General features: G+C 37.8%; 1 protein-coding gene across 1 annotated transcript in view; it reads right to left on the reverse strand.

The window, feature by feature from the left end:
• The window catches only part of dnah5l (dynein, axonemal, heavy chain 5 like), an 82,398-nt gene extending 70,393 nt beyond the window's left edge, over positions 1-12,005 (reverse strand). Inside the window, 18 exon segments of the mRNA XM_036592645.1 lie at positions 2,240-2,329; positions 2,435-2,608; positions 2,895-2,990; positions 3,584-3,785; positions 3,899-4,018; positions 5,502-5,683; positions 5,979-6,077; positions 6,161-6,254; positions 6,354-6,519; positions 7,223-7,409; positions 7,594-7,695; positions 7,784-7,855; positions 8,025-8,111; positions 8,680-8,754; positions 8,977-9,165; positions 9,283-9,377; positions 11,473-11,773; positions 11,949-12,005. Coding sequence (XP_036448538.1) covers positions 2,240-2,329; positions 2,435-2,608; positions 2,895-2,990; positions 3,584-3,785; positions 3,899-4,018; positions 5,502-5,683; positions 5,979-6,077; positions 6,161-6,254; positions 6,354-6,519; positions 7,223-7,409; positions 7,594-7,695; positions 7,784-7,855; positions 8,025-8,111; positions 8,680-8,754; positions 8,977-9,165; positions 9,283-9,377; positions 11,473-11,578 — 2,136 coding nt within the window. The 5' untranslated portion in view covers positions 11,579-11,773; positions 11,949-12,005.
• Positions 12,006-14,431: the final 2,426 nt, after the last annotated feature.

A 14,431-nucleotide genomic window follows, 5' to 3' on the forward strand; every position in this document is an offset into this window, starting at 1 on the left:
CAAATGCACCATTATGATAAAATACTAACACACTAACTATGGGTTAAATATATTTTTGTCTAATACCAATTGAATCTACTTTCAATTCTGAATTGAATTAAGATGTATTTAATTATAATTAAAATTACATTTTCAAGCAAGATATCATGGGAGTCATGGCCTTAACTAGCATGAGGACACAGAGGTGTAGACCTCTGTAGGTTTGAAAGGCTTGTATGAGATTTAATGGGGAAGCAGCAACCTTGATAATGCTTATCAGTAGCCCTGCAGTTGTGCTTCTGTTGGTTCCTGACGTATTTTGGCTTTTCTTGATGCGTTGATATCACAATGTAAAGGATACTAATGGTTTAACAGGTGACCTGATACTGATTCCAGACACATTTGATGGTTTTCTTTTGGGATCTAAAGGTGTTCTAGAGGAAACTTGTGGTTTCCTTTAAGCCAATTCCCATTAGGAACCTAAACCATTAGGTCTTAATCATAGCGGTTCTAATGGTCTTTTTTAGTTGCATCATGTTGCCTACTAGTATTATATCATATATCATATATAACAAGCATGAGAAAGTTCACTGTTTACTAGCATATTGATGGCAAATTACCATGTAACACAATTATGAAAAAATATTACGCTGTATTATGTCTTGTCAACTGTATGAGTAGCCTGCCTTCCTGTCACCTGTGGATTGGTAGAGACAGATTTTTATGATGAATTTTAATGTATCTGTAATCACTGAGGACAGAGAAGCAAAAAAGAAAAAGACAGGTAGAAAGAGAGAAAAACTATCAGCTGATTTAGTATATGTAGGGTTCACCATGTATGTTAAGCAGAAAATAAATGGGTAAATAATTCAATAATGATCTAAAAGAAAGAAACAAGGTAACAGGAGTCAAATCAGTCAAATCAACAGTAATGGCAGTCCATAGAATAATGTAGGAATGGGAAATTAACAAATGAAAGGAAAAGGCAAACATTACAAATGGTTAAAAAAATAAGGGAGAATTTACTTTAAAAAATTGAGAAAACCTGTTTCCTTAAAAAGTTATGTAATGTGTAATAAAAACTTGAGTTAGCATAACTTAAAATGTCAAGTTTTAAGCCTAAAAGACAAGTTGATTTAACTTTTTTGTTATGCCTATTGTTTTGCCCAATAATTCTACTTAATAGCTCAAGTAAATAATATATTAATTTCTACTTAGTTTTCTTTTTTATTCCATTTAACTTGGAAAAACAGACAGTGGAGTTTGAGGTCGAGCAGTGAGTGCACTGCTCCCCCTATTGACCAAAATCTAAAATGTTAAAATTACAATGGCTGGAAAGGTTAAAAAGTGAAATAACATCTTAATTATTTTAAGACGGTAGAATGATTGTGTTTAAAATAACATATTTAAATACTGTATTATTTACATATATGAGATGCTTCTGCACTAGCTTTGTATTTTTCATTTCCTGGGTGGTTTCAGTCGTATGAAACAAAAGCAAAAATACCAGCATGCATGTAAACAAGAACACTGCAGAGTAGTGAACTCACCCCTGTGAGCTTCCACTAAGGTACCAGTGCTGAACTTATAATAATAAAGCAGTATAATAAAGAAATATAATAAAGCAGGGATGCCCAGCTCTGGTTATAGAAGCTGAAAGTCCAGTATAGACTCGTGATTTATTCGCTCAAACATACTCGACTCAACTCAGCAGTTAATTACCACCTCCTCTCCAGCGCCTCCTCAAGCAGCCTAACAGTGTTGATTTAAATATTACAAATCAGGATATTTTTACTCTTTTGGAGGAGATTGTTTCAGTTGTCTCAGTTTTCACCAAGTAGCCTCCTGGAAAGCTACTGTTCTGCATCTATCCAGCCAGTCAAGAAAGTAAGTTAGCTGGTGCAGGTGTGGTAGGTTGTGGTTAGAACTACACTCCTCAGAAGGTAGATCTCCAAGGCTCTGTGTGATTTCAACACTGTCTTAGAGCAGAACAAAACTGCAAGACAGTAAGTGTCCTGGAGCTGGTTTAGACAGCTGTTTTTCTAAAGGATATTCTAGTAGTTTTCAGAACATTTTGTTTAAAAGCTCTTTTGTGAAATACATTCTATGCTCATTGACAGAATATGAGATAATGTTTGCATTTCACAAATACTGAGAAATATGTTTTTTGATGAAAAATATTAGACTAGTCCATTAAAGGTAAACATATCTTGTATTTAGGCCTTAAAAAAGTACATAATTTCTTGAAAATTTTAAATACCCATAAAATGTCCAGTTTGTCTTTGAGTATTTCCATTGGTAACTCAATTTTTCTGAACAGCTGACGTGCCCACATGATCCTTCCAGCAACCTACAGAAAACAAAAGTGAACCAAGTTCTACTGATTTGTAGAAACAGAAATTTTAGCACTGCAAACAAAACAATTCAGACACACAACTTATCTGTTTACACTTACAGGAGGCATGTTGCGCGGTATGGGAGGGTGGTCTTTGTGCTTTTGGTAGAGCTTGCGCACCTGTTCCAAGTCATGAGCAAAATGTTGAAGAACAATTTCATATTTTTGACTGAGGTCCATTTGATTACCCACTCCTTTCTCAAACTTTGACAACAGATCCAGCAGCTGTTCAGTCTGAGGACAAAAAAACAATTGTCTTTCATACATAGGTCTGTTTTAAACATCAAAGGTAGCGTTGTGCTATACTAATTATACTGTCATACCATTCACAATTTAAGGTTTTATTAAATCTAAATTTTAACACATTGACAACTATTAAAATATATTCAATAATAATCTGAATTGAAAAGTCATAAAACATTGTGCTGGTGAAATATAAATCACTGACAAATTGAAATGAATGGACTGATAGATCAATATTATGACCCAAAGTTTAAGAGATAAAGAGATAAATCCTTACAGAAACTGGCTGTTGAAACAAGGTGTCCAGTAGCATCTGAAGAGACTGATACAGTGCCTGTATTTGACCTCTGAACTCTGTGTAGTCACTGTCAAACTGAGAAAAAACGTTCATATCACACTCTATGGCATGCACAACTAAGGCCACAGTCACACTACAAATTTGCAGTTTGTGTAGCTTTGCGAAATATATATATATCATGTGGCCTATCTTTTACATTTATTTGTAACAAGTGAGAAAAAATGTGTTAAAAGTTTATGCGTAAAAACTGCTAAAAATAGCTTTCCCTCCTATTTTTTAACTTCAGTGCTGCTGCACAAAGGCCTGCCCCTTCAGAGGTCCACACAGCCAAAGCACTAGCATTAATGGAAGAGGATGCAAATTTCCATGTCACAGTTCACCAATGGCATCTTTCCACCAGGCAGTACTGCATAGCACAGTACGAACACAAATCTGAACCCAGAACTATTATATCCTGGTCAAGTGACCGTGTCCATTTCCTATCGCATAACAGAATTGTGAACCTAAGCACACTTCTCTTTAGCTTATGTGGTCAAATAATTTCTCATATCTCATGTAGTGTTCAGAGTAAACTTAAAAGCCAGAAAGCTAGTGTGACTGGGCCTTAAGGAATGTAACATTTTAGGAAAAATATAAAAAACATCCAGACGATGACGTCTGAGGTGTACCTCCTTTTTGCGGTGGTCCAGCACATTGTAAGTCTTGGATTTTATGCTGGTTACAATGGTTTGACAGCGCACAAGGATCTTCTCAATGCCCTCCACTTTTATTAACTGCAAGGCTGAGAGAGCTTCTAGAGTTGTAGCCATGTCTGCAATGTTCTCTAGGCGTTTACAGAAGGCGTCAAACTTTCCAAAGATGTAATTCTCACTGCCAAGTTCAGAACAAAAGATGTTAGTAAGTAAGTACAACCAGATCAACCAGCAAAATTCTATATTTCAACAGAAATCTTGCTCATCTTATTTTCCCCTTGTTACATGTACCTGAATTCAAACTGGCGGTCAAGGGGGCTTTGCCGTAGTTCCTCCCACACTCTCTGGAAGCACTGCTGGTATTCCTGGTTCAACTGCAAGCATTCCTGGATCCTCTTCAACAGTTCCTTCCTAAACAGTAAATAAAGCTTTGAAGGATCTGGTCACCACATTACAATGAGAGATCTTTTTTGTTGTGCTTACAAATACAAACAGGGCAAAATGTATGTTATACTCCTGAATAGATCTACCATTAGTTACATGGAATAAATGAAAGGAGCAGCACAGATTATTACTACAGACCATTAAAAAAAAAAAAAACTTGATGTTGTCTTAGGGAAGCAGGAGTTTGTGAAATCACAGCACTGTGTAAATAAAACTCCTGTATTATATGTCTGCTACTCCCTCTTAAAGGAATTTATCATCATTTTTGTGTTTCTAGACACATTTTCTACAGCAATATAAACAAACTTTTATCGCAGCTTGTTACCAGGGCTATTTGGATAAGGCTGCAAGGGGATGCCACATCCTTTGCATTACAGTGCATGAATAAAGGTGCCTACACACTGACGTGTAGCAAAAAATGTTCCAAACTGGCCTCAGTGTGCTGTAGCACTTAGCCAAGCAGCCAAACCAGCGCTTAGCCAAACTTTGCTAACCTTGTGTTCTACATATGAAGTGTTAGCTTATCATGCAGTCTAGGTCTGTGTGTTTGGTAGCCTAATGTTACTAATACTGCTGTCTAATGCAAATGGTGGTGGTAGTTTTCTTTTGCACGAATAATATAGCAGATATAAAATGTGGGCTTCTGAAATGCTAATTAAATCATGAAGCCATTATCAGTAAATTGTATTTTCCCTGTATTAACTTTAATTTAGAAAAGACAAAAAACAATGTTTGACATTTTATCTGATGAACTTTATTGATTTTCCATAAATATAAGCTGCTTCCAAATTGGATGTCTCTAACATGCTCCAAAAAACTTGGGACAGGAGCATGTTAGCTAGTGTTTTACATCACTCTTCCTTTTAACAACATTTATAACACTTATAATTTGGGGACTGAAGACAACAGTGTTTAATATTGCATTAACAAATACTGACATGTGAAGGCTGAATAGACCACAATAGCCAGTAAAGTTCAATTCTCACCCCTATGTCACACAAGCAACCTTGTATCTTTATATGTAACGTGATCTAAAACGTTTTCTTTGAAAAATAAAAATAAAAAATTCAAAAAACACCTGTCTGTATCCTAAAAACTAAGACCACATAAATTCTAATTTCACTTTAATACTTATTTAGGCTTTCAACTAGTAAAATTTCATAAAATATTTTGAGGACCTTTAGTGTCATTGAATGTAAAGGTTCTATACTGGTTAAAGGTTCCTCCTAAAATCACACATCCAAGCCTAAAACATCAAGGAAACTTTATTTCTGTAGAGTGTAGAAGCAGTAAAAGTAAGTAACCTGACAAGGCGTATGCAAAAGTCTATGTGATGTTTAGGGGCTATAGGTCAGCTGTAGGTGGAGGTCTGTGTAACAACGATAAGCAGAAGGAGATCAGGACATAAAAAGGCAAGAAAAGTAGATTTCCAGTTTGACATTAAGCTCACCTGTCCAGGTCCCAGATTTTGGTCACTCCCTGGCAGAGGTACAACTTGCAGGTAGTGACCATTTGATTAGTGACCTTCACAAAGAGGGAAGTCATGTGCTCAGAGGAATTGTAGTATCGGGACACATTCTGAATCAGACGAATGCTGTTCAGAAGGCTGGGGATATGCTCCAACATACTGGTCTACAGAAGAACAACAGAAACACATGCTACAGTCAACATACCACAACTTTCTCATACATAGAGAATGAAACGTTATGTTCTACTGGCAATCTGAAGTCAAGACATCTGTGTAACTATCAATATATATGTCAATATGAAAGGTTTATCAATATTAATATATTCTATTTTAAAATAACAAGTTCATATAACGTAATGGTGACATATTATTCCAAACACCAAGGGTTTACAATGCCTCCAATTTAAACATAGAATTTTCACAACATAGATGATGTGAATGCACTACTTGGAATCTTACCGGGGTGCATTTCCCGAGTACCTTGAAAAACTTTTCTAATGTGTACAGATACTTGACATTATCTTTGGCCTCATTGGCTACAATTGTGATGTTTCCATCCTGTGAAAAAAATATGATTTTACTAAAGTGTGTTTTCAAATACATAAAAACGTGATAATCATATAAATAGATGATAAACTAACCAGTTCTTTCCATTTACTTAGGGTCTTAGACTTGGCCACTTGTAGCACTCCAATAACTTTCTTGACCTGGGGTTGCTTTATTTCATCCAAAAGGCTGTCAACAATCACACACACAAGCACAATTACATCCCTCAGCATAGTATAAAAGTATAAAATCAATCAAACACAGACACAAAACACAGGGAAACTCTACCTGTTGAAGGTGCTCATTCGGCTTTTCCAGTACTCAAGTTCTACCGAGGGGCCAATGTCATCTGCCTCTTTCCTCATCTGCTCACTCTCAGCAAGGACCTGCTCTATCTGCTTGGCCCAGTACAACAGCACCAACTCCAGACTTTCCACCATCTCAGAGTTATTTGCTAGGGATGAGAGAATCATGGGACCCAAGTGTTAAAGACTAGTTTACAAACTCTTTGGGTAAAACACTTTGCTTTTACAGCTTCATATTTCTAGACAGCTGTTTGAGATACTATGTTACCAGAAGAACTGGGTAACAGATTCTCAGCAGGGGATGATCAAAGGTCCACCCACTTTTGATGACATTAAGGTTCCACAAACATGATTATTCACACATTTCAGGCCCACACATTTTCTCATCTTCAGGAAGCACATCAGTGATGTACTGTTCCCATAATCTGCCTAACATTGGACTCTTGACAGATCATCTCATATAGTTCTCGCAGCAGCTGCTAATAACAGCAGACAAGCAATAAAATAATAGCAAAGCAATGCATTCGATTTTGGCCAAGCATCAAATGAGTGTATCAAGTCAAATAAGCAGATATTAAGTAAACACAACAAAAGTTGTCTATGATACGCTACTATTTTACAAACAATATTGCTATTTTCTAGAGGCTTCCTTGCATAGTTGGTCATGGGTGTATGGCAGCTAAGACACCCACTGAAGCTTCACTATAGATTTGGTAGCTTATGTAGTTCATCCCCTAAGACAATACTGCAGTCTAGTAGTCTATTGCATATTTGAATGTTTAGCCAAATATTTAACCTTCTAGTCAGTTTATAAATGCATCTTTGAATTTGCCTCTTTAAGCAGGTTTTTACCAGCATTGATGTAGTCCACTGGTTCCTGAAGGTGGCTGAGGTCTGGAGAAGGCTCCATGTTGTGAAGTTGAAACTTGTCCTCCATGTTCTTCCTAGCTGAGGAGAGACTGCAGATGAACTTATCTACTGAGAGTAGAAAATCCTGAACATGAGAGTCCCTCTGGCCCTCCTTCATGACCCCCCAGTCCTGGAAAAGAGGGTGAATCCAGTTACAAACATGTAGGCCACGATTTTTTTTCCTAAAAGCATTGTGTTAAAATCATTTACAGTGTTTGACAGTCTTTACAGTCATGTAATGACGTTTAATTTCAGGAAACCAAAGATGTACCACGCCTACTATATAATTATATCAAAATCTGTGCATTTAATACCTCTTGAGACCTGAGTGCAGGATACATGACATCAGTGAAAAGCTTCTCTAGACTCTGCAAAATGTTGCCATCTGTGCAGTCAAGCATTCCAAAATTCACCTCCTGCAGAGCAGACCATGTGTTAAATGACAGGGAAACAATAAGAATCTTCAAAGGTATCAATTAAACCACATTAAGAGCCCCCACTGACCTGCGCTACATTACTGGTTGTTATGGCCTTGTCCGTGTTGCGCAGGAAAAACAAACAATAGCCGCTCAGGCTCTGTAGCAGATTTAAATTCATAATTAGGGGTGGTGAGTTTTTCCCATAGCAACATACAAGTTCAACAGTGGCACAATAGCCATTGTCTAGTTCTCTAGTAAGCCTGCATTCTTATGCTTGGGATGAGGCATGATAAAGGGCTGTAAGTGTGAAGAATCTGCATTTCTACCTCTGTGGTGCCTGTTGTGATGAACAGTTTTTTCTGCCCACAGGTTGCACTGAGAGACTCTGACCAGGAAGGTAAGTTTCCATGGGCCTGCTTGGAGTGAGGAAAACATTACCGTCTTATCTGTTCAAAAATATAAAAATACACTGCATGGCCAAACGTATGTGGACTCCCCTTCCAATGAGTGGGATTGGCTATTTCAGCCACACCAATTGCTAACAGCTGTATACAATCAAGCATGCATGCAGACATCCATGACTGAGAGTCCTAGAGAGCACAACTGGCCTCACCCTCTCTGGGTGGGCTGGGTGGGTAGGATGGCCCTCCCTCCCCAAACAACATGAAATTAGCCAATGCGAGCCCCTCTTAGCTGACTGAACAGAACTGGTAGTATTCTCCTCTGAGAATCTTGAACTGCTTAACTGCATTCAAGCAGCTGACTTTTAGTTTTGCTTAGATAGCCCTGAAATCTAGTGGAAAACCTTTCTAGAATATTGGAGCCTTTTATAGAAGTCAGTGAAGGACTAACTTCATATTAATGCTCGTAGTTTTAGAATGAGATATTCGATAGATGTAATGTTCAAGTGTCCACATACTTTTGGCCATGTAGTGTACTCAGCCTGTGAACTGTCAGTTCAGCTTAAGGAATACGATTTACCAGCTGCACGACTTGATAGTAGAAAAGTAATCTCTTTGATCCATGGGCTGAGAAGAAATCTTCAATCATGTTGAACTGTAAAGATTCATTGTAAAGTTTTACAATAATCAAGCAGCACTAAAGAAAATACAGCAAAAAAAATGAATGAGTAGAAAACTAATAACTAAGTTGATAAACGAACAAATTAATGTAATCATATATCAAATGGACAATGAGTCAAACTTGTTTGAAGTGATACATTTCATGTAAATGGAACATGTGTCTTAGTATTATAGAGATGCACCATGTTTGGCCCACCTTATCATCTGAAATGAGAGCTTCTTCTACCTCCACCTCCCCCAAACTGACACCATTGGCAATCTTGGCAATGAGGTACTTGTGTCTGCTGTCTAGTAAGGCTCTGCGCTCATCTTTCAGAGCTCTGGCTTGCTTCGCCATCTCCTTTCTAGCTTCATTAGACAGTACCACAGAGCGTTTCCCAGCAACCTGCGTGAGAGATTGACTGTATATTATTATACACATCACTAAATCCAGATTGAATTCAGTAATGAATTATGAATGTGATGGTATTATAAACACTGGAACTGCACAGTTTACACTTACTGCTGTTGTAGCTGGTGGGGAAGAGATGGCTGATGCTGATGTTTGAGTGGTGCACATAACCTTTTGAGCCCCTATTCTTCGGTGTCCACTCACACCTATTGGTTGTTGCAGCAAAAATGTGATTGCCAGGATAAAAAGCACAGCTTCACACTTATAAATCATTAAAATTCTGTGCAGCTATATTACATGATTTTCAATTCCCAAATTTCCTCACTTTCTGAAATGTGCATGGGTTTCTGCGTGGCTTCTAATTTGTATGACAAGGCTGGACAGATGCCTTCATTTTGGAGAAAGGAAGAGAACACGGGAAATATGCGTAAGGAGTTTGATTGGAGGGAGGAGCTATATTGACTTTATCCCAAATGTTCCTCCATAAAGGTTAATGTAACTGTGGTATGCCTGGGAGAGTCAGCGCTCAAAAGTTGAACAGTACAATCTGAGAGTCCTCGTTGAGATGCAGAACACACTGACTTGAATATGCCTATTTAATGTTTAAAGAGAAGAGAACCAGTTTGGGAAGTAATAAGTATCTCAGATGGGTGTTTGGTGAGTATTTGCACTGAAGCTGACATGCTAAGCATTCTCATGGGCTGGGTGTTCAGCCTGAACAGGTAGAAATTAAAATCTTCCCAAGATAGTCTGCCATCTTCTGTTCAAGACCTGTGTCTTCAGGTTAGTCATTATACAAGGAGGATTTTTCATTTTAGGGCTTTTTACAAAACAGTAACCTCCACATGAACACTGTAAAAACTAATAGCAAAACGAGAAGAAGGATAATCCATGTTGAGGAACTTGTCATGAAGGTGAAAAACAAACAGCAGTCAGGTCAAGTAATTCTTACTAGAGCCCCATGATTTCTGTAAGCAGAGAACATTGACAGAATTGTGCAACTGGGACATAAAATTTGATTTCAGATATAAACACAGAAATGGGTGCAATTTCTAAACATATGAAACACTTGTGCAAGTGGTCCTTATACCAAATTTTGTGGTAGACTATGCAAAATCAGTTATGCTCAGGTGTGCTGAAAGTCAGATTATGCGTTTGTGAAATTTCTGCTATGCTATATCTGCCCCAGTCAACTGTAAGTGCTATTATTATGAAGTGGTGTCTAGTAGCGACAACAGCTTAGCCACAAAGGGGAGTTCCAAACTGCCTCTGGAGGCAACATCAGCCTAAGAACTGGGCATTAGGAGCTTCATGAAATGTGTTTCTATGGCCAAGCAGCTGTACACAAGACTAAGATCACTATACACAATGCGTCAGGTTGACTCTGGAGAAGTGGAAAAGTGTTTAAGGGACTGTCTAAACAGTGCATATTTTCTATGTATTAAATCACTGATGGTACAGAAAGTGGCTTCTTTAAGCATCTTCCTACACATCATAGTTAAGGGAAGCCACTCTCTTTGTTGCTAATGATTTGATGTGACTTCATTTAAATACATAAAAAAAACTTTATCCATGGTATGCACTTTTGTAGACAGTCCCTTAAACACTAAAGTCACTAAAACAATTGTTATTTCTTTCAAAGTCATTATGTGCAGCAAAATTCAACAATGTTTTTGAAATATATTTGGTTGTTCATGTAAAATGTAGGATTGATCAGTTTTCGGACATTTATTCCATGAGAAATCAAGGAGAGAAATATCCAACGAATGTCCAGTATAAAAACTTCACTGCGCTATCATGGAGAGAGCTATAAAATCATTGAAATTTCCACTTGAGCTTAGCTTTTTCAATAGTACTTGCCAGATTAACCTGAGTGTCATTTTGTTCCAGCCAGTCTGTGAAGCATTTACCAGAAAATGCTACCAGCATTAAAGCCATAGGTAGGATATTTTAATAGTCTAAATAATAACCTTATCAGAGGGTAAGTAGTAATATTAAACTGAATCTGTATAATACACTTATTATAAAGACGTAAGGCTATGTTAACATTAAAAGGACAATAAAATAAAGAAAAAATGACTATACTATACTAGTAAAAATTTATTATACTATACTGTACTATGCTAATGATATGCATGTGCACAGTAGGACTACTCGATGGGCAAGACAACTTGTTAGAACACCGGCTAAAAAGCTTGCTTATGGGCAACACCAGGTTCGGAAATTGATACAGTCCTTCTGTCATACTCTTCAGTAAATGAATCATATCAGCTGTTTTTATAGATGATAACATATTCATACCTGGATGTGTGTTGATGAGCGGTGGCTTTACTTCCTCCAGATTCTGATCAAAAGCTTGCTCTGGATTTGTTCCATCCTGACTCCCCATTTCTTTTGTAACTGCCATGCTGTCATCTATCCCCTTGGAGCTGTGGTAACTATCCAGGGGATTCGCTGCTTCTTGAGGTCCAGGCTCAGTGCCCGTCTCTGGGGACTAATTCAGAACATTCCACTTCTGTATTGTTTTCCACGGCAGGTGAATTTAGTTCTTCTTCTGCCATTGCTTGAGCCTCCTTTTGTGACATGCCAGCTTCTTCAATGTCTAGTGAAAAAAAAAAATCCTAAGCATTAGAAAGGGACTCTTCAGAGAACCAGGTTCTACGATTTCAATCTAAGTTATTTTCTGTAAAGTTCCTTTAACATCAACTACATCAAACACATTTCAGACTAACTCATTCAAATATAAATGAAAAACCTCATTCTCTACCTACACCTACCTCTTTGAAGTGTGGCAGGTTATGTGCACTGGGGGACCAACAATTGACTCATATCCCTCAGGCAAAGTTTGAATGTTTCCATAGCAACTGCACAGAGTGAGCTATTGCCCAGTCAAGTGGAAAAAAAAAAAAAACCCAAAAAAAAACAATACAATATCTGCACTAGATAAACTTCCCTTTTGGTGCACTGAATAGTCTTGCAGCATTCTTGTGGTACAAACTACAAAAATAGTGACACTTAGGTTACATATTAACTATATAAAACATTACAGGAGAATAAACCATCTATACTATACTGTGCCAAATTTTTGTAGTACTGCATTGTGTAGTATGTCATATATCATTGGATACAATAGATTACTAAACTCATGCTAATAGATTTTGTTCAGCAGTACGTTTTTATTAAGTATTATGGTAAGTATTTATTACAGACATTTACAGAACGCTGCATGCACAAACAAGGTAGACAAAAGCCTCGTTAAGGTAAAACTAGTTGATTTTTTTCCAAAAGGAGCCGGTTTGATTAAAGATTAAACATGTTAAAGAGGAGAAAGTACAGCTCTTCTTTAGTCTCTACATGATTGGAGGAATATGTATATTATTGTCTTGAAATTGTGTAGGAAGATTTCTTTGCAAATGCCTTGTACACAATAAGGCCAATGAACTGAAAACATCACCATCTACTCAAGTTCTTCTTAAAGCTGCTTTAAGAAGCTTTTGCACAAGTCATTTTAAAGTATTTCTTGTGCAGAAGAGTTTAGATTTCTTTTTCAGCAAGTGAAATGGCTGCTTGATTGAATACAGATTAGGAGATTGTCTTGGCAAGTCCAAGTCTGTGAAACTCCTCTGTGAAAAGAGCTCCTTGGTTACCTCAGTAGCATGTTTTAAGTTATTGTCTTACTGCAAAGTAAATCATGGCTCAGCGAGTTTGGTGGCATTTTCTTGTAACTAAGCAAACTAGTGTTTCTGTACAGTTCTAAAGTGATTGCACTGGTTTATCTTTTTTTACATCATCTAAAGGGAAAAGTTATGTATTTTTGAAGCAGGTCGAAGATTAGCATATTGCAGCCTATTCCTTGTATGACACTTGCAACTGTATTGTTTCTGCTTTCTGGAAGTTGTTTGTGATGTTCACTTTGCCTAATAAGTGTTTGGCTATTTCAGCCCCACCCATGGCAAAGAGGTGCATAAAAATCATACAGCTGTGCAATCTCAAGGGGCAAACTTCGGCAATAGCATGTGTCTGAGTGAAGATCTCAATGGCTTTCAATGTGGAATGGTCATAGAAACGCTACCTTTCCAGCTGTTTCCCTGCTAGAGATGCCCTGGCCAACTGTAAGTGCTGTTATTGTGAAGTGGAAAGAAACAACAACATTCTAGCTAAGTGTTTGCTTCTAATTTTGCGGCAGTAGTGTGAAGAAGGCCTTTTCTTGTTTCAGCACGGCAGTGCTCTGTGCGCAAAGCAAGGTCCATAAAGAAATGGTTTGCCAAGTTTAGTGTGGATTGGCCTAAACAGAGCCCAGATCTAAAGACTTTTCTCAAAGCAAAGGATGTGTCCGAGGAATGCAATTGCGACATTGAAGGCTGTCTCATTTTGTAGGATCCTTTAAATAAAGCTGAGAAATGCAACTTTCGTTTCTAAAAATTTGAAGAACACAGGTGGGGTATTGTTTAAGAGCTTAATTCACCCAGAATCCTTCATGCACAGTGCAAAAACATTTGAAAAAAATGTGAGAGCGGCTAGATGCTGCAAAGAGCTTGTAAAGATGGGTCTGTTTAAAATGTATCATAATGCTTGCATCAGTAAGCTGTGACGTGTCAGCCCTTTTGCACGTGACGACTGAAAGGGGGCTCCACATGCCAGTGCCTGCACGGTTTCTCCTACCTTAGCACCCTTGACTTTGCCATGCAAACCCAATCCAGGAAGCTCCCAGCTAAGAATTTCACACACTATGCACTTCATCACTCAGCTGTGCCGTTCTGTGAGCTTGTGTGGCCTACTGCTTCACAGTTGAGTTGTTGTTGCTCTTATACATTTCCACTTTGCAATAAGAGCACCTAGAGTGTATGTAGTGCCATGTAGTGCACATTTGTTTCTGCCTTCATGTCAGAATGGCACATGAACCTGACTATTTAATGGTAGGGGAGACACATAGGCAAGTCTATTTAGGAAGACCTAATAACTGAGTTTTACAGAAAGTCCATGATAGCTTAGCACTGGCAAACCGTGACTATAAGTGCTAAGCCTTCAATCTGAGCCATGAATGTCAAAACATGAGGGAAAAACCCACCTCAATAATAATGCTAACTACTTGCTATAATCCCTATTGTAGTTGTTTTAGCGATAAGCTAACAGCAATTCGCATGAACACTTTCTGGCTAGGCCGAAGTTAGCTTTCTATATGAATTTTCTGTTCCACCTTAAACAGTACAGCAGTGACATTCTGGCACATTTAGGCACCAGAGTGTAACTGCTGCAACGT

Source organism: Colossoma macropomum, unplaced genomic scaffold, assembly GCF_904425465.1.
Source record: "Colossoma macropomum unplaced genomic scaffold, Colossoma_macropomum, whole genome shotgun sequence".
NCBI classification, from domain to species: domain Eukaryota; kingdom Metazoa; phylum Chordata; class Actinopteri; order Characiformes; family Serrasalmidae; genus Colossoma; species Colossoma macropomum.